Source organism: Camelus bactrianus, chromosome 9, assembly GCF_048773025.1.
Source record: "Camelus bactrianus isolate YW-2024 breed Bactrian camel chromosome 9, ASM4877302v1, whole genome shotgun sequence".
Lineage (NCBI taxonomy): Eukaryota > Metazoa > Chordata > Mammalia > Artiodactyla > Camelidae > Camelus > Camelus bactrianus.
This window is the reverse complement of record NC_133547.1, coordinates 12797969-12818673: the sequence shown is the minus strand read 5'-3', so window position 1 is coordinate 12818673 and position 20705 is coordinate 12797969. Positions and strand designations below refer to the sequence as shown.

Genomic DNA, 20705 nt, shown 5'->3' with positions numbered 1-20705 from the left:
ACCGGAGACTGGTGACGTAAGGCGCGAGTCAGGGCAGGAGAGGCAGGAAGGCGGAGCTGGGAACTATCCGAGGAGTAGGCGGTGTCGTGCTGGACCGGAAATGTAGGTGTTGAGCGAAGAGGCCGATGGGAAATGGAGTTCTCTATAGCCCAACGCTCAATTTGGTCCCCTAGAGCACTGGGGAGCCCAAGGAGGATGTGGAGCAGGAGAGGAGAGACCCATTTGTTTCCCAGGGGCTAAATGGAGTTGTGCGTGCCCTAGCGCTTATGCAATTTTGGCAGACTTTAGGTATTAAAGTGATTATTTAGAGTGAGAAAAGGACATCCAACAAGTTAGGTGTGGGAAGAACCAGGTGTCTTTCCTCGAGATCGTTAAAAAACAAAACTAATTATAATTTATTATTAATAAAGTTCGAATACATTTGAAGACCTCATAGGCTTTATTCAGCAATTTATGAATGGGGCAGCATCCCATCTAGTAAATAGAAAGGAGCTAGTGGGAGTTGTACAAAATGCAGGGTTTTTGTAAGAGGAGGGTGGAGCAAGAAAGTTATTAGCAAAATAAAAGAATTGTTTCAGGTCAGAGATCACCTTCTTTTAGGGTGAGGATAAGGGTTTATTTTGTAGAATACCTCTTCTTCCTTTGTAGAGGAGGGGCAGAGATGGAGAGGGCCCACGGGGCAGATTACCTCATTGGCGCTGACCAGAAAATCTAGACTGGCTGATTAAGATTACCTTCCCAGGGAAGGTGGAAATTGCTATTAGGTCAGGTATTAAATCTAAGTTTGGCATGGGCTTTAGCATGAGTCATGCCATTTTGGGGTCTGTGGTTTTCTTTTTAACAATACCCTAGACATTTCCCTAGAAATTCATAAAAATGCTCCTGTGTTGCAGTCTGGTTTCCCTGGACTGCCAAAAACACTCTATGACCCCCAGCAGCTCAGCACATACAGGCACACCTGCAAGCGAGGAGCCCTGAAAACCAAGCTTCCTTAGTCTCTCCCGTCTCTGCCCTCAGTCATCCCCTTTATCTAACCCTGTCACCCCCTTTGTCTCCCCCTCAGCCTCCCCTTCTCTGTCCCTCAGTCTCCTCCAGTTATCTCAGGCAAAGATAATGGTAGAAATGACTTATGGGGAGTGATAGCACTCCGGAAGGATGTCAGCAAGTTGACTTTATCACTGTGGCTTTCCCTTTCCTCCTCTGAGACATTGTCTTTTCTGGGGACCTTGAAGACTGTTCTGGTCTCTCAGTTATGAGTCCTAGCTAAGTTGCGGTCCTTTTTTTGTGAGTGAGGTACCCTTGTTCCTTTTCTGTGTCTCTGGTTTAATATCTGTGCTTTGGGCTCCACCACCATTTTCTCATCTTCAGCCCTCTCTCTCTCCTAAATTCTTCTGTGACTATTATATATATTTTACTAATAAAGCAGGGATTTTGGCTTCCTGCTGGCCTCATGTTCACCCCTTCCTGATTGTGTGACTACTCTAGTTTTAAGCCTAAATGTTCTCATCTGTTTAATGGGAATAATGTAAAACAAAACAAAAAAAATTACCCACCATCCAGTCCTACAAGAATCAAGTCATTAGCCACTGTAGTTGCTGACCTATACCCCAAAAGGAATTCAGGGAGAAGATCAGGATGAGGCACTCTGTGCTCCAGGAAAATAGGCCCTTAGATAGTTAGAAATATTTCAGGACATATTTTTTATGAACGTGGATTCTTGCATCTTCCCATACTAAAATTATTAACTAAGATAGCTGTTCCTTGTGACTAACAGTAACCTTCTAAGGAGATGTGTGCCTGATTGCATGTACCCCTTAACCATGTGTATACTGGCCTCTCCCCCTACTTCTTTGCAGCAGTTCCTCAGAGCTGAGAGGATGTCACTCAAGCTTTGTTCCTCAATAAGTCCCCAGCTAAAAGTAAAATTCACATTTCTCACATTGTGCTTTTTTATTTTATTTTTTTTTCAAATTTACAATAATATAGAAGGGGTTGAGAAGTCAATACAAGCCCATGTGTCCACAAGGCCTGGCATTATTATAAGCTTTTGATCACTGGCAGCTACTGTTACTATTTTTATTATCAGGTGTCTCTTCTAGGGTTGGCAGCCCCAAGTTGGCTTTACCCTAAGAACTGCCACACTTTTATAAATAGAATCAGCTGGGGTGTGTCTGAGCTGGGTCCCAAGCTCCACTCCTCTGCCAATCACATGTGGTTGGAATTCTGGGCTGTCCTCCAGAAAGCTGTCAGGGAGGATGACGAGTTACAGACAGAGGAGGGTGGAAGAAAAGTACAGGAGAAACTGAAGGAAAAATTTCTCCTTAAACAGAGGTGTATATCTGTGATTCTGCCAGGGAAAGAGAACCTGGCTCACTCCTGTTCATCCTTCATGTCTCAGCTCAGACACTCCCTTCCTGGTGAAGCTCTCTTGACCTCCCTAAACTGGGTCAATTTAGGCTCCTCTAGGCTTCTCTGGGTCCCACAGTTCTCTAAGCTTCCCCATCTCAGTCCCTGTCCCTGTGCCCATGCTTCCCTCCTCACAGCCCTGACCGTATTGGCTGTCACTCTGTTGAAGTGCTGGGAGCCCCCAGAGGGCAGGGTCCAGGACTGTGTTGGTCACTGCTGTGTCCCCGGCATCATCCCGCAAAGGGCCAAACACAACGCAGGCGCTGAGCAAAGACTGGGTGAACAGCTAAGGATCCCCACTCTGTCCGTGAGGGCACAGGTGACACCTGGCCCTGTGGTGTCCCTTCATGAGTTAGGCGTCCTCTCCGGGTGGACGTAGCTCCACTCCAGAGAACACCTGGCGAATGGAGCGAAGGCTGGATTTCAGTTTGTCTCCTTGTCCCTTCAGCCACGCGCCCCAGTGCGGATGCGGCGTACAATCTTTGCAGCCGTGCGCGTTGGACAGGTAGAGTTGGGGAGCGACTCCTCCGTCAGAAAGCGGAAAAGAGAGTTCGGATTCTCACCGGGATAGGGAGCCGCGGCTCAGGGCAGGAAGAGAAGGAAGGAAGGGAAGGAGAGGAAGAAACCCCCCACCGCTCGCTTCCCGCGGGTCTCCCGGGGCCGGGAGCGCCGGGCTCCTCCCAGTCGGTGCTCGCACCTGGCGGTGGGGCGTGCCTCAGTTTCCTCCACCCCCGCCCCTCCCCTTTTTCCTCTTCTTCCTCTTTGGGGCGCTGGTGGCCGCGTCTCGAGCACTCCCGGAACTGAAGCAGGGCGCCGGGCGGCCCGGAGGCGGGGGCCACGTCAGCGGGGCGGCCGGGGGCTCGGCGGGCTGCGCCATGCGGCCGGGCGCGCTCCTGGCGGGCGCCCTGGCGGCGTACATCGTGTACCTGGTGCTGGGCGCGCTGCTGGTGGCGTGGCTCGAGCGGCCGAACGAAGCCCGGCTCCGAGCCGAGCTGCAGACGCTGCGCGAGCGGCTGCTGCGGCACAGCCCGTGTGTGGCCGCCCCCGCCCTGGACGCCTTCGTGGAACGGGTGCTGGCGGCGGGACGGCTGGGACGCGTGGTGCTCGCCAACTCCTCGGGGTCTGCCAACGCCTCGGACCCCACCTGGGACTTCGCCTCGGCGTTCTTCTTCGCCAGCACGCTGGTCACCACCGTGGGTACGTGAGCGCTTCCGCGAGACCCCCCGGCCCGCGAGGACCAGGGACCCCACCTCGTCCCCCCTTCTCTGAGGACCGGGAGCCGTCACCAAATACCTTCCCGGCAGATCACTCCCAATCGGCTCTGAGCCCAGGATCCCCTCAACCCTCCCCACCTCCCACAAGGAGGACCTGGGACCCCCAGGGACTCGGGGAGCCCCCATTCAAGGCTTTCCTCCCAGGACATCCCCCAGTTCCCCTGGGACCAGGGCCGCCCTCAGAGTACATTCTGGCGAGCCTCCGGGACCCCATTCCTCTGCCTTAACTCCCTTGGAGACTCGGATCCCTACGTACCCTCTGCGTCCAGGACTGTTCTTCCTCAGAGTCCTCCAGCGAGGACCTGAGACCCTCTGCCTGAGAGCCCTCGACCCCTCTGGACCCGGACCTCAGCCAGGCCGGGACCTCTGCCCTTCTCTCTGGCTCAGACCTCCATCCCCTCCAGCATTATCTCTCAATGCGTTCTTCCGGGATGCCCCCTGGGAAGTTCTACCCCAACCCTGACCATAGGGCCCCAGTGAGAACCCTGAATCTCCAGACCCCTCCCAGAAGCCACCACTAAAGACTTTAGTGCCAATAGAGATCCCTCCGCTAGGACATGGGGCCCCCATCTCAGACTTCCACCCCTGTGGACCTAAACCACCCCCCAGCAAGGGCCCCTGTCCTCCTACAGACCAAGGACCACCCCAACCCTCATATTCCCAAACAGGTAGCCTCAAACTCCCCTGCAGGTGCCCCTAACTCCAGACACAGGACCCCTCTTCACATATCCCACTCCATCTTGATGTTCCTTTGTATTGGGGAGCCCTCAGGGCAGGGTTTTCTTCCCAATAGGGACACCCCCTCCCTGTTCCCTCTGAACTTGGGACTTCCAATTCAGCAGGCCCCAGCTGTGAACGTGCGAGACAGAGCTACAGCACCCTCCAGGGAGGACCACTGAGTCTCCAGCCAGAAGCACCCTATCCCACCCCTCCAGTCCCCAAATGGCTCCAGCACAATCCCCTAATGTTTTCCAAACCAGACCCATGGGGACCTCTTTGAATGTGAGAATCCCTAGCTGAGATTCTCACCACTCTCTGAACACTGACACCCGTTAGGGACCCCAGCGCCTTCCCCACACGCTGCCCTTGAGAGCAGAATCCTCCCCCAGCCCCACACAGGAAACCAGCCCAGGTACTCTGCCTTCTGTACCTGCTACCCCTGCCGTGAGACTCCACTGCCTACCCTGGATTTCCCAAGAAAGGAAACCTCCTGGGGACCTGGCACCCCTCCAGTCTCCTCCAGACCCACAGGTGGGACCTTTCTCCCACCCCAACACTGCCCCAGCCTGCTTTGAACCCAAAATTCTCCCTCCATCAAGGACACTCCAGGCCCTCTGCATCCCAGAACCCTCCCCAGTATCCACTCGAGACCATTACCACTTTCCACCCTTGACACTCTCAGCCAGGACCAGAGACACTCACCCCCTCCCATCCTCCCCTTAGCATTGTCTACCCCTTTCATGGTCCCTCAGGCATCCTTGGGCTCAGAAGCCCCCTCTGCCTGAGGACTCCCCTCCCGTTCCCACTTGTGGTCTGAAAAATGCCTCCATTGGTGCCTGCCCCCTTCTTCCTCTGGACTCAGAACCCACACTCCCTCATGTGGGACTGACACCCCCTTCTCCCCAGCCCTACTTGGAAAACCCCCACCTCAGTGCCCCACAGACCTGGAAAATCCCTTTGTGGGCAGGCTCTGCTTAGGCTTCCCACAACCCCTGCCCAGCTCCCAACCTTCCTCTTTCCTCTCCTTGCTAGGATTTGGACTGAGGCAAAGCTAACCCAGACTCCTAGCTTCCCATCCCTGCCAGCAATAGCCTGCATCGTCGTTGTGTGGACCAGCAAACCGAGGCCATGGGGCAACAGGGCTGGCTGCTTCTCAGACTCTTCCTAGTAACTGGCTGGGCCTGCCCCACCTGTTCTTGGGCTCCATGCTCCTTCTGTCTCCTCCTAGATCCTGGCTTCTAAGAAGTTGTCCCAGGCAGGACAGGTGGAGAAGCCAAACTTAAGGCAGGCCTGGCCCAGGTTCAGATCCTCATTCAGTCACTGCTGATCTCTAAGCCTCAGTGTCATCTGTAAAAATGGGGATAATAACACTCCTTGCTTCACAGTAATGGTAATACCTGGTAGAGGATTTAACCACATGGATTTTTAATTTGATCAGCGCAAGACCCTTGTGAGGCAAGTACCTGTTAGTGGTCCTATTTTTTACCAGTAGAAATTGAGGCCCAGAGAGGTTGGACAACTTGCCCAAGGCCACACAGCTAGGAAGTGTAGAGTGCAGATTTGAACCGAGGTGATCAGGCCTCAGAGTCCCACGCTGTTAACCAATACACCATGCTATTTCTTAGGCTTGCGTGAATAAAGAAGGATGATGTGTGTATATTGTGTAAAAAAAAAAATAATTCTGACATTTGTTTAAAATGATATGTTATTGCAGTAGGGGAGAGAGACTGAACTCAACTCTGAACATAGCAAAGACAGCTGGAGATTTAGAGCCGAGAGCACAGTGATGGGGACAGTGGATGGAAAATGATGAGGAGAAGACCTGGAGGGCAGGGGATTCTTGCTAAACTGGCTTAATAGGATTCTTGCTACAGACAGGCCAGGACTTGACTTAGATATCAAGGGTGGACAATGAGAAATTTGATCAGATATCAAGGCAGGGGGATTCTTCCTAAACCGACTTAGGATTCCTGCTAAAACCGGGCTGAGTCAGGAAGAGGGCTCAAAGGGACTTGACTCAAGTTTGGTCGAGGAGGGAGTCTGTGTCAGGGTGAAGTGCTGGGAGTGATAACTGAGGTTCCCAGAACCTCAGTGATCGTTATTACTGTTGGTGGAGCCAGGAGCCTTGTGTGCATCTGGAGAAATGGAAAACCGGACGTCATTCAGAGAGACCTCTCCCCCAGCGTCCCTGTCTTGTCATAGGCCGGAGTCTTCTGAGGAAGACCTGGGGCCTGGAGCTGATCCAGGGAGGCTCGCTGCAACCGAGGCCAGGGGTGGTGAAGTTAGCCCACTGGGAACTGGGAATCGGGAGAGAGGAAGCGAGCATTACAGTCATGCTAACTCTTTCCATGTTCTAGATGCTAGGCCCTGTCCCAACCTGCCTTTGAGGAGGGGATTTTTTTTTTTTTAATGAGGTATTGGGGATTGAACCCAGGACCTCGTGCATGCTAAGCATGTGCTCTACCACTGAGCTATACCCTCCCTCCAGGAAGGGATTTGTTATGAGGCCATTCTGCAGTCCTCTGAGGAAACTGAGGCTCAAAGAGAAGTCACCTAGCCAAGGTCATGCAGGACCAAACAGCAAAGCACTGATTTGGACCTGGCTCTTTGAGGTAGCAAGTTGAGACTCACAGCCCCCCATTCTGTTCAAACTTGATGATTTTTCTGTCTATAAGGATTTCATGTCATTTGCAAACCTGTCATTTCAGCCAGGCTGCTGGAGTTTCTCCATCAAAATCCTTGTATTAATGAAGGTTGGAGTCTAAGTGATGAAGCTCAAATAATAGTTGCTTAAATAAGACGGAAGTTTATTTCTTGCTCAGATTCAAGGTATTCATTCCACAACCAGCATGGTGCTGCGTGGTCAGAGACCCTTGTGTTCCTCCGTAACTCCTGGGCGCGGTTTCCATTCCCAAGCTCATCTCATGGTCCCAAATGGCTGTTTGCCTCCAGCCTTCACATCTGTGTTCCAGCCAGCAGAAGTGGGGAGGAGAGAAGGGAGATAGGCATCTCCATTTCTCTGAAGACACTTCCTGGAAGTATAATTTTTTCATGTATATATCACGGGCTAAGAATTATTCCAGAGTCACACCGAGCCGCAGTGGAGGAGGGAATAGCTATTCCAGGTGACCATGTGTCCAGCAAAAACTAGAGGAATCTTTATTTTTCCTCAGTTTTTTATTGTGGCAAAATACACATAACATGAAATTTATTATCTTAATCATTTTTAAGTGTACAGTTCAATGGTATTAGGTACATTCATTCATTCATTCATTTTTGTGCAGTCATTACCACCATCCATCTCCAGAGCTCTTTTCATCTTGCAAAACTGTATCTATACTCTTATACACTAACTCCCCATTCATTCCTCACCTCAGCCCCTGGCAACCACCATTCTCCTTTCTGTCTCTGTGATTTTGACTGCTCTAAGTGCCACATATAAGTGGAATCATAAAATATTGGTCTTTTTGTGACTGGCTTGTTTCACTTAGCATAATGTCCTCAAGGTTCATCAGTGTTGCAGCATGTGTCAGAATTTCCTTCCTTCAAAAGGCTGAATAACATTCTTCTCTTTGTATGTACATTTTGTCTATCCATTTATTCATCAGTGGACACTTGGGTTGTTTCCACCTTTTGGCTATTGTGAGTAATGCTACTATGAACGCAGGTGTACAGGTATCTCTTCCAGCCCCTGCTTTCAATTCTTTTGAGTATATTAAAAAAAAAAACAGGGCGTCCTTTTGTGAGGAAGACAGATGCAGGGGAAGCCTGCTCATATGTGCAGTGAATGCTTCCACACCTTCTTACTGATCACAGGCTGCATCTGCAGTCTATGGGGCAACACATTTTACTATCAACATAAACCAGTCCCCTTACCACCCCAGTCTTATCTCTGACCCTTTGTTTGACTTATTTGGGAAATAAGAGATTTTAAATGTCGCACTGCCAGAGTGAGCCAGTTTTACCAACACCTGAATTCCCCTTTATGGTATTTCTGTTTGCAGAACTCACATCCACGCTGACCTTCCTGTGTTCCCAAGTCCTCTGGGACCCAGTGGGGCTTGTCACACCCATTTTAAAGTAGAGGAACCAGAGGCTCTGAGACAGGGTAGAGCCTGCGCCCTGCATTTATTATTTTGACTGTTGATCAAGTGCCCACTCTGTGCCAGATACCAGGGTGACAGTAGTGACCAACCCAGACAGAAGCCCCTGCCCTCCTGGGCTGGCATCCTGGGGGGAGACAGGCAGCAACCAAGTAAGTAAACCGTATGGTATGCTGGAAGGTGTTAAGTGCCATGAAAACAAACCAAAAGGAAGAGTTGGGTAAGAGGGCGTAAGAGTTCTAAATGGTGAGGGAAGCGCTCACTTAGGTGACATTTGAGCAAAGACCCGAAGGAGGGGAAGAAGGGAGCCATGTGGCTGATACCTGGTGGAAGAGTGTTCCACCTGGCAAGAACAGCCAGTGCAAAGGCCCTGAGGTGGGAGCATGCTGCCCTGTTGGATTGTGTGGTGCTTTGTGGATCATGATGAGGACCTCTTACCTGAGTGAGATGGAGCCACAGGAGGGCTCAGAGCAGGGGAGGGATGTGGTGACCTAACTACTGTGTTCATAGGGTCCCTCTGGCTGTGTAGAGGGGGAGAAGGGAGATCAGGGGAAAGGCTGCCAGGTAGACAGGACCAGGATGGAGCCGTGGGGTGGAGTAGGGTGAAGTGGGCAGGATTGGGATCTATTGGACAGTTGAGATAGCAGTTCTCACCTGCTGTCTGGAGAGTGACAAGGGAATTGGGGATGACCTAAAGGCTCTAGGCCTGAGCAGCAGGAAGGGTGGCAGTGCCACCACCTGGGACGAGACACTCTGGGAGGGGCAGGTTCTGGGGTGACATTAGGTCTCGATTTAGGGTGGTGGCCACAGAACCCAGGGTGGATGCCGAGTGGGCAGAAGGATTTCCCCTCGCTCCCGCAGGCTATGGGTACACGACGCCGCTGACTGACGCGGGCAAGGCCTTCTCCATCGCCTTTGCCCTCCTGGGCGTGCCGGCCACCATGCTCCTGCTGACCGTCTCAGCCCAGCGCCTGTCGCTGCTGCTCACCCATGCGCCCCTGTCCTGGCTGAGCCAGCGCTGGGGCTGGGACCGCCGGCGGGCAGCCCGCTGGCACCTGGCAGTCCTGCTGGGGGTCGTGGTGATCATCTGCTTCCTGGTGCCAGCTGCAGTCTTTGCCCACCTTGAGGAGGCCTGGAGCTTCCTGGATGCCTTTTACTTCTGCTTCATCTCACTGTCCACCATTGGTCTCGGTGACTATGTGCCTGGAGAGGCCCCTGGCCAGCCCTACCGGGCCCTCTACAGGGTGCTGGTCACAGGTGAGTTGGGGTGGCTGGCTGGGGACTGAAGGTGGGGTCTGAGGGGAACCTGACCCCTCCCAGGGGGAGTTGAGGGTCACAGCTCCATCCTGGGGGGTCCTGTAGCCCTATGGCCCGGCCCCAGAGGTCTGCGTCCACTCAACGCCCTTCTGCTGTCTCTGCAGCCTACCTCTTCCTGGGCTTGGTTGCCATGGTGCTTGTGCTGCAGACTGTCCGCCGCGTGTCTGACCTTCATGGCCTCACGGAGCTCATCCTGCTCCGCAACCCGTGCCCCACCAGCCTCGACCAGGATGAGGAAGATCGGGTAGACATTCTGGACCCCCGGTCAGAGCCACACCAGCAACTCACTGCCGGCTCCCACACTGACTATGCCTCCATCTCCAGGTAGCTGCGGCGGGTGCCGTGAGGCTGGACAGACCGGCCTGCAGCTGAGGGGCCCACGTGACTGAAACTGATGGACTAGAATGTCCAGTAGCACACGCTGGTGTTCGGGAGGCACTGCTTAACTGTCCGTCCTTTGTTTTACCTGCCCCGGGCTCCGCGGGCATCACCACTTCCTTGTTTCCCCTGCCCCTCCTGTCACTTCGCCCTCCACCCCTACACTCTGTGCCTCCCTGGCTTTCTCTCCATTTCTGTCTTTCCCTCTCACCATCTCCTTGTTTCTCATTCTTTTAATCACTCCAACAGCCTCTCACTCAGCCACTCATCGTCTGCTGATCCTACCAGGCTCTGGGCTCAGACCTCATTTTGGGCACTAGATCAGTCACTCCATCTTGGGCAAGTGACTGTCCCTTTCTGAGCCTTGATTTCCTCATCTGTCAGTGGAAAGAATTTATGCCCTCATCCAAAGCCATCTCCTTTGTGCCGGCCCATACTGGGCAGTGCTAAGGACACAATATTTAAGACAGCCTGGGCCCCACTCTCAAGGGGCCATGTTATTCTAAGATGATTTCTTTGGCCAAGCCCTGTTCTGGGTACTCTACTTGTGAGGAAGACAGTATTATCACCCCTTTCCATAGCTTAGGAAACGGAGGCACAGGGAGGGGAGGTCCCTTTTGTCTTAGACACAGAGCTAGGAGGTGATTGATTTTCTGTTTACTGCCCCTGACATTTGTCGCCTCCCAAGATGGTATATCAGTAATAGCATTTACTGCCAACAATCCATCTCCTGAGCTGTTACCTCTACCAAGCCCTGTGGAGGTTCCAGAAGAGAAAGGGCATTTGAGCCAGGCCTTGATAGTGGACAAGGAGAAAGGGCATGGGGAGGCATTCCAGGTGGAAGGACTGTGTGTGCAAAGGCCTGGATGTACGAAAGTATGTTGGACATCAGCTTCTGGCAAGCCATTTCCTGTGACTGGAGTATGCAGAGAACAAGGGAAGGAGGGTGAAGCAGTGGACGTGGGCACATCTTAAGTGTCCTTAACGACCAACTCTGGAACGTGGTCTCTTTCTTGAGGGCACTAGAGAGTCATGGAAGTGTTTTGAGCTGGAGAGGGCTGTGGTTAGGTTTGGGCTTTAGCTGCTGTGTGAGATAGACCAGAGGGGGAGATTGAGGCTGGGGGCCCAGGGGAGGCTAGGGCAGGAACAGAGCAGGAGGCAATGGGGCTGGACAGGGCTAAGGGAAGGGGAGGAGGGATGCTGAGGAGGCCAAGTGGACAGGCCATAGGCCTTTAGACCTGGGAAGGACATGCCAGGGAAAAGTCCAAAGATGGTTAGCTACCTCTGAGACGGGGACCTGGGAGAAAAATGATTTGAGGGGAGATACTGAGGCTTGTTTGGAACATGGTGGCTGTGAAGGTCTAAAGGGACATCCAGGAGAAGGCATCAGGAGGTCATAGGACCCTCAAGGCAAGGACTCAGGGGGTGGTTGAAGCTGGAGACAGATGAGGAAATCGAGGTCATGAGGGTGGATATGACTGCCCTGAGTGGGAATGGAGAAGACTAGCCTTGAGAAATCAGCTTTAGGGTATTTATGTATTTAGATCAATAAGGAAAGATTTGGACTGCAGGTAACAAAATCCTGTCTGGCACTGGGTGAAGCAATGAGATGGTGGTATATTGCACATTGCCAGCGTCGGGGAGAGCTCTGGGCATGATACAATCCGCAGCTCCAGGAGGGTCTTGTGGCCCTAGGTTCCCTCTTTCTCTGCTCAGCTACCCTCAGTGGAAGGCTTGGCTCCCACATGGGCTTTCATGGCTCCAAAGTGGCTGCCACGGATCCAGGCACCATAACCCAGACATGTTAATGTTTAATGGAAGAAGAGGGGTGATGTCTCTTCCTATGTTGTCTCTTCGGAAACAAGTTAATCTTTCCCTGATGTCTCCCAGCAGACTTCCTCTTGCATCTCATTGGCCAAAATTGGCTCACATGCATATCTTGAACCAATCGTTGGCTAAAGTGACGGCACCATCATGATTAGCTTGGATTCCTCAGAATTTCCTCTGCCGCCCAGGACTGAGGCTGCGGCTGAGGTTTTAGTTTGCAGGCTGTCAAATACCTGAACAAAACTGGGCTTCTATTAGTAAGGCAGAAAGTTGGGAGAATGGGCGGACACTGAGGAACTAGTCAGCCAGGGCCATCATGTACAATTATGCAGGTTGGGACCAACATAAAGGATGCCTGACCTGCAGGATGGAAACAAATGGGGGCTGAAGTTCAAGACTGAATATGCCCAAAGGGGCTTTCTTTTTCTAATGAACATAACAGCTTCATATGGTGAGCAGTGACGCTTCAAATAATGTCCTCATACCAGAGAGAAGAGCTTACAAAGGAGACAGAAGTTCCAGAGGAGAGTAGGAAAACCAGGAAGGCGGGGAGTATTGGTAAGATGAGAGAATCTTAAGGAGGGAGAAGTCAACACTGTCAAACGATGCTAAAAAATCACATGAAATTGTTTTAATAATAACGATGGAAGACACTTATATAGGATTTATTATGTGACAGGCACTATTCCAAGCCCTCGATACACAAGAATTTATTTAACCCTCTCAGCAACTCTGAGTCAGGTACATTCTCCAAATTGCAGGTGAGGAAAGGAGGCTCAGAGAGGCTAAGGAACTTACCCAAGTTTACACAGGAAGTGCAGAACTGGAATTTAACCAGGTTTGGGTTGGTTACCTTGTCCCACGGAGGCTTAGAAACATTCACTGTCTGTCTCTTAGCCTCCCAGCCTTCCTGGCCATTGTTGGCCCTGCTGCTAAAGTCAGCAGCTAGGTGGAGAGGCAGCGGCTTGAGGGAAGTGCCTGTATGATCCGGCTTCGGTGCCTCACCACTTCTCCTTCCACATTCCTCTAGACAAGGAAACCAGGCCACGCTCATTTCAAGATTTTTTTTTTTTTAAATGTGCATGCTAAAAAATTGAAAAAGTACAGAAAAGTGTACAGTGGAAAGTAAGTCTTTCTCCTGTATGCAGGCTGTGTTGACGGATTTCTCAGGTCTCCTTCCAGGCATGTGCCAGCAAAATACATGTGCGTGTATATGTGTGTCATTAATTTTTTTCTTTGTGTCATTAATTTTTTTCTTTCACTCTACATAAGTGGTACCTGGTATGGTGAGGTGGTGACAATTACAGATTCTGGAGGCCAAGTTCCTCGGTATTAATCTGAATTAAATCACTCACAGGCTCTGTGGTTTTGGGCAAGTGATTTCACCTGCCTTTGCCTGAGTTTGCCAATTTGTGAAATGGGATGATCATAACACCTACCTCATGGATTTGTCTGAGAATGAAGCAATTTAATATCTGTAAAGCTCTTAGAACTGTGTCTGGTACTCAATAAAATGTCAGCTAGTGGTTATACTCATTTCTGTACCTTGCTTTTCCATATTGTTTCATGTATACATACATAATTTTTCTGTACTTTTTACTATTTTAATGTTTTTTTTTCTGGGGGGAGGTAATTAGGTTTATTTATTTGTTTGTTTTAATGGAGGGACTGGGGATTGAACCCAGGACCTCATGCATGCTAGGCATGCACTCTACCACTGAGCTATATCCTCCCCCCGTACTTTTCTAATATTCTCTTTTCTGCTTTTTTTCATGTACCCAGTGTAATTGGAGATTATTCTAGAGGCAGACAAGTAGGTCTCATATCCTTTTTTATGTCTGCAGTGCTTCCTTTAGAACTCATGTCCCATAAATTATTTCCACGTTTCATTAATGGACATGTGGGTGGCTGCCAGTCTTTGCTGGCATAAATGATGCTATAGGGTGTACGTTGTGCTTCAAGGTAACAAAGTCACCTCCTCCTGTGGGGGTACATTCCTGAGTGTGGCGGGGGTGCCTTGAGGAGATCCCAATCCCTCTGCCTCTGTGAGTCTAGAAGGGTTCAGGTACACAGCTGCTGGGTTTCTTCCCTGGTCTGTGCAGGTGGGCTGGCGGTGGGGGGTGGTGGGGCACAGACTTCCATCAGCTCTTCATTTATGAAGAACACCTATCCTGCTCTATGTTGCACAGAGTTGGGAACGACAGTGACAGAGAAAGCCCCAGGTCCTGCCCTCCCATGGCCTAGCATTGCCAGGGGAAGGAGTGTGTCACAGACAAGGGTTCAAAGAAAGGAAAGCAGTCAGCTGGTGACAAAGTAGGGAATAGTATTCCAGAGGGTATTATAACATGTGAATGTGTGTACAGTCTGGAGGAGAGCAGGCACACCTGATCAAGGATATCCAAGTCGCTCCGTGTGACTAGGCTTTGGACTACACAGGGAGACAGGAGATGAGTGGGATAGGAAGTACAACAGGGATGAGATTATGCAGGGCTCTGGAAAACAGTTGAGTTTGGATGTTTTCCTGGGGTCCTGGGAGTCATGGAAGGTTTTAGAGCACTGATTTCCAAAGTGCTGTCCCAGATCATTAGTATCAGCATCACCTGGAAACTTGCTAGAAATACAAATTCTCTAGCCCCATCTCAAACTTGCTAAATCGAAAGACCTTGGGGTGGAGCCCAACAACCTGTTTTAACAAGACCTTCCGGTGAGTGTAATGCTAAAGTTTGAAAGCTACGGGTTTAGAGTAAAGTCAGTTTTCCAGTTCATCAAAAAGTAATGGTGTGAATCTTTAACTGTTAGGCATCAGAATACAAATGAAAACTTACTGAAAATTTACTTGGGCCAAGCATTCACGTGTTACCTCATTGACTTCCCAGAACAGCTCTATGAGATATTAAGCCGCAGTCAGATTAATTCCCACATGGAGACCAAACTTTTTCACTATAATTGTGATGTCAAAGTCTGTTTGGGTAGAAGGATGAGTAGGCCAGAAGCACCAAGCTCATTGAAGGACTTCCTATCACAAACTTCATCTCCAGCACCCTCTGCCGGCCAGGTCCCCGCGCAACTGGGTGTTGAGCACCGCCTTCCCTCCTCTGCCCGCGAAGCCCTAGGCGCCAGTTGGGATGCGCGTTACCATGAACACAGGAGCGCGAGGCTAGCGGGCATGGAGAAAGGCGGAAGTCAGTTGTGGAAGTGCGAGCGACCATTTTGAGACCGGGCAAGAGGGGCGGGACTGCAGCGGCCAAGTGACGGTTGACCGGTTTTAACTTAGTGACTGGTATCGCGGGGCGGGGAGAAGAGGGGGGTGCCTGGGGCCCATCCCTGGGAGGGATGCGGGGGCGGGGGAGGTGTTAAGAAGGGGAGGGAAGGGGAGGGGGGAGGCGAAGAGGGGAGAGGCTGGGAAAAAGGAGGAGAGTCAAGGTACTGGGTACATAAAGGACGGGTGGAGCGGAGAAAGGGCGGGGCGAGGACTTGGGAGAGGCTCAGAAGAGAAGCGGGTCGATGAATAGCGGCGGGGCTAGAAGAGACGGAGCGTAGAGCCGGGAGCTGTCCAAGGCATGGAAACAGGTGGTGAGAAGGGGTGGGGCGAGAAGGTGTCACAGTTCGGGGGGAAGGTGACAATCGAGAAAGTGAAGACGGACAAGGTAGCGCCGGCATGGGACGAGGATAAAGTGCAGGGAGAGGAGAGGGTGCGGAGAGAGGGGAAGATCAATGGCGAGGAGAGATCCAGCGGCAAAGAGAGGGTCTTTAAAGAGAAGGGGCGGGGCCATAGGAGGAGGCGGGGCGAGCAGCAGGCTTGGGAAGAACCGCTCCTCCAGTATAAGGGAGAAGGGAGGGTCGGTAATGGGCGGGACAAAGAGCAGGAGAGTGAGAAGCTAGCTCCAGGCGAGAAACAGGGGCGGGGACAGGGGAAGGGGCGGGGCGTGGGGAAGTTCTGGGAACCGGATAGGGAGAGGGGCGGGGCCAGGCACAAGACCTGGTACCTGGGTAGGGCCAGAGGACGGAGAAAGGGGTCCTACGAAGAAAAGCTGGGGGGCGGGGCCAGAAGTGGGGGTGGAGCCAGGTGCAGTTACGCGACCCCAGGGAGTAGCAGGACTGGGAAAAATAGGTGGGGAGCAGGTAGATTAAGAAACAGAACCCGAGACCGGGTGAAGAGTAGGGGCAGGATGCAGAGCAGGCGCAGAGCAAAGAAGAAAGGTGGGACAAGGTTAAGGGGCGAGGCGAGGAGACAAGGGGGAACTAGGAGCTGGGGCGTGACCAGGAGTAACAGTAGGGGCGAGACCTGGAGTAGTAGCAGAGGTGGGATCCGGAATTGGAGTGGATGCAGGATCAGGGGCAGGGCCGAGGTTTGGAGCAGAGGTGGAGCCAGGAGCAAGAGCAGGGGCGGAGCCAGGAGCAAAAGCAGGGGTGGAGCCAGGTGCAGGAGCAGGAGCGGAGCCAGGAGCAAGAGGTGGAGTGGAGCAAGGAGCAAGAACAGGGGTGGGGCCAGACGCCTGAGCAGAGTCGGGGTCAGGAGCAGGGACCAGGCGAAGCGCAGCAGCGAGGTGGGATCTCAGACGGCGCCTACCAAGAGCAGTCTTGCAAGCTAGTGTTGACCTCCGCATTCTCCATGTTGAAGCCACTTTGCTCGCTGCCCCGAGATGTCCCCTGCGTGGCCGAGACTCCGAGTTCTGCGAGCGCTGAGGGCACTGCTGGTGGTGCTGTTGGCACCATGGAGGTTGTGGGCGATAAAGGATACACAGGACTGCACCTGGCAGGTTGCCCTGAACAAGTTTGACGCAATAGGCGAGAACCACACGAGCGATCGTTTCTTCTATCAAGAGCCCCTGGACACAGTGGATGAAGTGTTCAGCCTGCTGGTGGATGCACCCATCGACCCGGACAAGGTGAGGGGACTGGGGTCAGGCGAACGGGAGAGGTCCTGGACCTGCACCCCACTGGGCTCTGAACATTTGCCCAATTTCTCCTTGCAGACATACCTAGGCTTTCCTTACTACCTGAAGATCAATTACTCCTGCAAAAGAGAGGTGAGTGGGTGCAGCCGGGGGTGGGCTCATTCTATGTGGGCCTCAGTTTCCCCATCACTAACATTCAAATAGCAGTGGTACTACCAGACCCCAGGGACCTTAAAGATTCATTAGTGGAAGGACATTTAGGTTATCCACTTTTGGGGGTGGGGGACTGTTATGAATCATTTTGCTATGAACATGTGTGTACAAGTTTTTGTGTAAACGTATGCTTTCGGTTCTCTTCAGTATCTACCTAGGGAGTGGAATTGCTGGGTCATACGTTAACTCTTTCACTTCTGAGGAACTGCCTGTTTTCCAAATCAGCTGTGCATCATTTTACATTCCCATCAACAATGTATGAGGGTTCCAGTTTCTAAGGGTGGTTTTTATTTACTAATTTTTTTTGTTGTTGTTTTGGGGGTTTTATGGGGGAGAGGTAATTTTATTTATTTATTCATTTATTTTTAGTGGAGGTACCAGGGAATTGAACCCGGGACTTCATGCATGCTAAGCATGTGCTTTACTACTTGAGCTATACCCTCCCCCTCTTTAAATGTAGTTTTGATTTGCATTTGCCTCATAACTAATGATGTTGAACATCTTTTCATATGTACCTTGGCCATTTATCTACCTTCTTTGGAGAAATGTCTATCTAGAGTCTCTGCCCATTTAAAAATTAGATTATTTGTCTTTTTATTGTTGCATTGTAAAATTTCTCAATATATATGGGATGCTAGTTTCTTATCAGATATATAACTTGTAAATTTTTTTCATATTCCATGTCTTTTTACTTTCTTGATGATGTCCTTTAAAACACAAAAGTTTTATGTTTATTGAGATATAATTCACATATCATAAAATAGTACAAAAATTTTAAATTTTGATGAAGTCCAATTGATCAATTTTTTTCATTTGTTGCTTGTGCCTTCGGTGTTGTCTAAGAAGGCTTTACTTAACCAGAGGTCATGAAGATCTACTCTCATGTTTTCTTCTATAAGGTTTTTGTTTGTTTGTTTTACCTCCTACATTTAGGTCTTTGATCCATTTTGAGTTAGTTTTTGTACATGGTGTAAGGAAGAGGTCTAACTTTTATGTGTGAATATCCAGTTATCCCAGTACCATTTGTTGAAAGGATTATTCTTTCCTCATTGAATTGTCTTGGCACCCTTGTCAAAAATCAATGGACTATAAAGGTAAGAGTTTATTTCTGGGTAAAATTCCAGTCCATTTCTCTATATATCTGTCTATATGGCAGTACCACACAGTCTTGATCACTGTAGCTTTGTAGTATGTTTTCAAGTTGGGAAGTTTGAGTCCGCCAACTATGTTCTTTTTCAAGTTTTTTTTTTATCTCAAGTCAGCTTTCTGAGGACAGTAGAATCTGCCATTGACTAACATTTACTTGGAGGAAGTACAGCATGATAGTTAATCCTTTGGGCTCTGGAGCCAGGCTGCCTGGGTTCAAATCCCAGCTCTGCTACATAATAGCTGTGTGATCTCAAGCTAGTTACTTAACTTCTCTGTACCAAAGTTTCCTCATCCTTAACACAGGTACAATAATGATCATACCTGCTTTCATAAAATAATTAAGGGAGTTGAGGGGGTTTAGCACAGTGGTAGAGCACATGCCTGGCGTGCACAAGGGCCTGGGTTCAATCCCCAGTGCCTCCATTAAGGGGAAAAAATACATAAAATGATTAAATACGTGTGAAGCACTTACCACAGTGCCTGGTTCATAGACAGGGCTCACTGAATGCTGGCAACAAGTTTCTAGAGTGTGATCCTGGGTGGAGAGTTTACTCCATGAGCCTCCTCTCCTTCTCTGTAAAAGCATGTTAATAATAATACCTTTATCTCTTCATGCCACACCTACTCCAAATCAGATCCTCTTTTTTTCTGTTTTACAATGGGGTCGGGGGGTGGGGGAGTGGGGGACACAGTGAAAAACAACATGGCCAGGTTTTTCTTATGGATTCAGCCCACCAGCGAAGCAGGCAATCAGCAAGTAAACAGATTAAATAATTTATTAGAGGAATCAGAGCGAAGAAGAAAGTAAAAGGAGGTGATGTGTTCAAAAGGAGGGTGTTAGCTGCGGTGGCTGGGGGGTGTCTCTGAAAAGGCTGGAGCAGAGCCCTGAATGATGAAAGGGGAGGCCCATGAGGAGAACCGGGGGAAGCATTAGGGTCAGTGCATCAGCCCTGAAGTAGGACCGAAGCTGGAGTGTGTTTGAGGATCAGCTAAGAGTCCTGTGTGGTGGGAGCAGAGTGACAAGGGGGACAGTGGGAGGGGATAGTGAGGACTTGGCCTACACCCTGAGTGAGGTGGAGCCATGAAAAGGTTCTGAGCAGAGGAGGGAGGCAAACTCAGGTGTCCGCAGGCTCCCTCCTGCTGTGGGGGTGGGGTGGGGCGGGGAGCAAAGAGACGGGGGTGGGGGGTGCAGATGATGGTCTGGGCAGAAATTAAGGATGGATGGGGCCAGGATAGTCATAGCCACTGTTGCTCTGACAGGGAGGAGGTCCCCCCACCCCACAGCACCTGCTGCCCTGTGATGGGAAACCCGGAGGCTGGGCTGGGGCAGGTGAGGTTGGCACGGTTGAAAGGGCCCTGGTTGAGGCATTCCTCAGGGTGAAGGTCTGTGTAGAGGGGGTCAGACCCGTGAAATCTCCTGCCCGGGTCCCACACCTCACCCCCCACGCAGCTGCTGCAGTGCCTGGAGCACAGCTGTCTCCTGAGGATGCCTCCAAGCTTTTGCTTATGCTGATTAATACCCTGGAACGCCCTTCTTCCTCCTTCCATCTCCACTCTAAGCCCTCCTTGCCCTTCTCAGCCCAGCCAGGATCCTGGTATCTCTGCGAGGTTGTCCCTGGCTGCCCCATCACCCTTTACTCCAGTTCCTTCCTGTCTAACTGCCCCACCCTACCCTCACCCCGAGGCCCCAACCCCAAACCTGGCTATTTTCTGACTGGTGGTGGTGGCAGAGAGTCTAATTCCTGCAGGGAGGGCGGAAGCTTCTCAAGACTGGGGCTTGGAATCCCTGAAGTGAGGGAAGAGGCTGCTAGCAGTTTGGGGTGTCAGGCACTGCCACCTTTACCTTTATGCTTAGCCCGTGCGGTCCTTCCCTATGCACTCCCTACATCCACATTCTGTCTGAATACTTTGCTATGGACTCTCCTCCTCCAGGAAGACCTCCTGACTCTCTCCACAGCCTGTAGTGCTTTTGCCCCTCTCCTAGTCTGGCCAATCCGCCAGCCCCAAACCTGGATCATGTTCTCTGACCTTCCCATGGTGAAGAGTCAGTTCTCCTGACCCAGCCCAGGAAGACAGGCTAGTAAAGGTGGGGTCACAGCAGGGGGATACACAGGCTGTCTTACAGACATGCCTGTGGGGCCATCTTACCCTCAGTTCTCCGAGGCCCTGGTCCGCAAGGGCCACCTGACGGGGCTGAAGCCCATGGTGCTGGTCAGCTTCCAGTCCCCAGTCAACTTCTATCACTGGAAGATAGAGCAGCTACAGATCCAGATGGAGGCAGCCCCCTTCCGCAGCAAAGGTGGGCCTGGGGCGGAGGGGTGCCCCTGAAGGGATCACAATCTGGCAGGGGTGTGGGGACATTGCTGGGGCTTTGAGGGAAAGCTGGGGTCATCAGAGGGATTCATGACCTGGTGGGGGGA

The 20705-nt window shown here is 51.2% G+C and overlaps 2 protein-coding genes across 19 annotated transcripts in view; both read left to right on the top strand.

The window, feature by feature from the left end:
- The first annotated feature begins 2942 nt into the window (after positions 1–2942).
- On the top strand, positions 2943–13561 carry KCNK6 (potassium two pore domain channel subfamily K member 6). Its single transcript, XM_010963800.2, has 3 exons — positions 2943–3603; positions 9365–9760; positions 9925–13561. Exons 1-3 carry the CDS (start codon positions 3282–3284, stop codon positions 10146–10148), a joined length of 942 nt encoding a protein of 313 aa, XP_010962102.2. The 5' UTR covers positions 2943–3281; the 3' UTR covers positions 10149–13561.
- A 1069-nt stretch (positions 13562–14630) lies between these two features.
- Positions 14631–20705, top strand: part of CATSPERG (cation channel sperm associated auxiliary subunit gamma) — a 28185-nt gene continuing 22110 nt past the window's right edge. For 5 of the 18 annotated variants that reach the window (XR_006728126.2, XR_006728127.2, XM_045523488.2 and 2 more), the window contains exons 1-3: positions 15993–16914; positions 17002–17055; positions 20440–20584. Coding sequence is in view for 16 of the 18 variants with exons in the window: in XM_045523488.2 (XP_045379444.2) it covers positions 16669–16914; positions 17002–17055; positions 20440–20584 (445 nt within the window). In the remaining 2 variants the exon portion in view is untranslated. Of the gene's footprint in view, positions 15306–15461; positions 15599–15992; positions 16915–17001; positions 19616–20439; positions 20585–20705 lie in introns of those variants that run through there. The other 13 variants (XM_045523468.2, XM_045523459.2, XM_045523456.2 and 10 more) reach the window with 8 other exon arrangements.